The sequence below is a fragment of the Lactuca serriola genome, chromosome 2 (genome assembly GCF_051521515.1).
Source record: "Lactuca serriola cultivar US96UC23 chromosome 2, Lser_US96UC23_V15, whole genome shotgun sequence".
In the NCBI taxonomy this organism is placed as follows: Eukaryota; Viridiplantae; Streptophyta; class Magnoliopsida; order Asterales; family Asteraceae; genus Lactuca; species Lactuca serriola.
Genome location: NC_136409.1, coordinates 219022939 through 219026011, shown reverse-complemented (window position 1 = coordinate 219026011; position 3073 = coordinate 219022939). Strand labels below are relative to the sequence as shown.

Genomic DNA, 3073 nt, shown 5'->3' with positions numbered 1-3073 from the left:
CTTTATGTGTATTTTTATTAAAACTAGATTATAACCCGCGTTAAACGCGGGAGAACGTATTAAAAAACATACATTCTATAGATATTGCATAATAATGAATTTTTTATGGCTATTGGTATTATTGAAATGTATAGAAGATACACTGAAATCGAAAAATATCTATAATTGTTGAAGGACCTCCTTGTAGACAACATTTTTTGTTTTATTAGTTGAACGACCTTCCACGTCACATATGAGTACCTTCAAACATTTTTTACTCGTGACACGGGTAACAGCTACATATAAGTGACTATGATTGAAAACGGGTCAACACAAGCATAATCCAACATTTGATAATTATTGTTCTTGACTTTTGTTAATGGTCATAGCGAAACAAACAGCTATGGGGAGCTACCTCCGCTGAAAACGGAATGAAATTTTTTTATCAGACGGGATTAACTTCATGTAAGGTATATAAGTAGTCTCATTGAAAAATCTGCCAAATATGATTTGGGCTTCAGTGACGTGTCTTCCAAGCCTTACAATGTGTAATATGGTACCATTGCATAATCCTTTGGTTTGGTCGATATTACGAAGTAACATGACCAGAACACTTTTTTTATTATAACTTTATGGTTGGGAATTTTGAAAGTCTTAAAACCATTCAACACATTTAGAGAGTATACCGACTCCTCAACAGAATCTTATTCCTCAGTCTCACATAAAAAATCTGAACTCAAATATGTTTTCCCTTCATCTTTCATCAATTCTAACATGTAGTCATTGATAGCATTGACTTCTTCATTTGTAGGGACCAAAATAGCTTTATCTTGAAAATACAATGGATCATCAAGATGATTCTGAAATGATGAATAAATAGTGGATACAATTGAATGAATATGGTCACATGTAGAAGGAACAATAACATCTTCTGGAAATTCAATTTCAACTTCACCATCATTAGGGCCACCAATAGTACCTTCACTAATTTTAAGAATCCATTCAACAAATGATTTTGTCTCTTTGAAATTATTGTTTGGAAAGCCGACCAAAAGCCTCGTGTTTACATTCAAACATAAAATTGTACATTCACGCCATAATCTTGATGAATGCAATGATGCCTGGACAATATATGAATGATTTTCTCTTTGTATTACTGGAATAATCTGTCGAAAGTCACCTCCAAATACAATGGTCTTGCCTCCAAATGGTTTATTCTTGTCCGATGAAAGGATAACGTCTCTATGTGTCCTGTCAACTGCTTTGAAACAATGATTGTGCATCATCGGGGCTTCATCCCATATGATAAGTCTAGCATTATTCAACAGTTCAACTACATCGTTACCTGACGTAATAGAACAAAACAAATCCTCATTCAAGTTCATTGGTATATGAAATCTTAAATGCACTGTCCTACCACCAGAGAGCAAGAGTGTTGCATTTCCGCTTGAAGCAACGTTGATAATAATTTCACCTTTAGATCTAATAGTAGCAGACAATGTCTTCCAAACAAATGTTTTCCCTGTTCCTCCATAACCATACAGGAAAAAGACACCACCTTTTTCGTTTTTAACAACATTGATAATTGTATCATAAACTTTTTTTTGCTCGTCATTTAATTTGGAATGCAGTTGTTGATGTTTGACTTCAAGACTGGACAGATCATAATTAAGCTCATCTTGAATTAACATATTGCAAAAATCTTGAATATATTTGTGATCAGGTAATGGCATATTGAGTATTTGCTTCAGACTCAGTCCACAAATCAATAAAGATTTCTCAATGTATGACAACGTAAGGTGGACAATTGCTTCCGGTTTTAGCTTCAAGCCTGAAAAGACAAAAAATATGAAAATATTTATTTGTAATATCAATTAATTTTAGAACGTTTTTTTTTTTGTGTAAATGGGTTAGATTATTTGAAAATGTACATGTTACGTCGATTTCTTATTCACAAATTTGAATGACATCATCAGAAAGACAATTATAGGCCTCTTTATAAACATGATGAGGTCGGGATAGACTATCCGATGTAATCAACATAACAAATAGAGACCTGCAGAATGAAGCAGTGGCCCAATGGTGTGTTTTGTGTATAGAAGATATGTACTCTCTATCATTGTCTAATAGACCAAGAGCGTAGCAAGCAGCTTTGTAGGCTTCATAAACGATCCCGTTAACTGTCCTGGTATCTTCATAGCATGTAGGGCCCTTTAATTTGTTGAGAAAAATGTGTAGGTAATAAACATCACCACACTTGGGAGACACGTGATTAATTCTACCAAGTGACTTTTTCTTTGTTTTTCTTCTTGTCCATATTTTATCTGATTTATTCTAAACATATTGACTTAGGAATTAAATATATGATAACTTTCGTGCCTTTTCATCAAAACTGTTACATTCCATCCAAGCCAAACATTGAGAAGCAACAATAATGGGTTTACAAATAACATTAGTAACACGTTGGGATGGTTTAAACACAACAGGTTATTTGTCTTCAAAGTGAAACAACAACCTTTCAATAGGAGGTGTTCTATATGAATGTCATACCCAAAAAGTCTCCAGCATGCCTTATAAGCAGAAATATAACGACAATTGTAAAAGTAAACAATTTCATCACGGTCGTTATTTTCTTTAAGTTACTTTTTATTATTCTTGGTATCATAAAAAGAGGTTGTGATCCTGATCCTTTGTTAATATACTTAAACAGATATTTTATTGATCCAAGCTGATTACAAGATTCATATGCGCTTGTTATTGCTTCAAAAGTATCATATTATATGGAACAACATATCTGAAAAAGAAAAGTAACATGTCATAAATAACATTAAAATTATATTATTTTTAAAACAGAGGAAAAAAAATAAACATATATAGAATAATTATAATTTTATTGTATATAAAATATTTAAATGATATAATATAAATGTATATAAAAAATGACCTATGAATAGTTTATGTGACTTAAACTTGATTTATATAAACTTCAATCTTGCATTATATTTAATTTAATGTAACTTTTTTAGCGATATTATGTATTAAAACATATAACATAAATTTCATATAAAAGAATTTTTTTTATACATAATAAAAT

The 3073-nt window shown here is 31.3% G+C and overlaps 1 protein-coding gene across 1 annotated transcript; it reads right to left on the bottom strand.

Annotated features, from left to right (window-relative positions):
• Positions 1-683: 683 nt before the first annotated feature.
• Positions 684-2099, bottom strand: LOC145090085 (ATP-dependent DNA helicase PIF1-like). Its single transcript, XM_079028432.1, has 2 exons — positions 2036-2099; positions 684-1810 (listed from the first exon to the last, which is right to left on the bottom strand). Exons 1-2 carry the CDS (start codon positions 2097-2099, stop codon positions 684-686), a joined length of 1191 nt encoding a protein of 396 aa, XP_078884558.1.
• Positions 2100-3073: the final 974 nt, after the last annotated feature.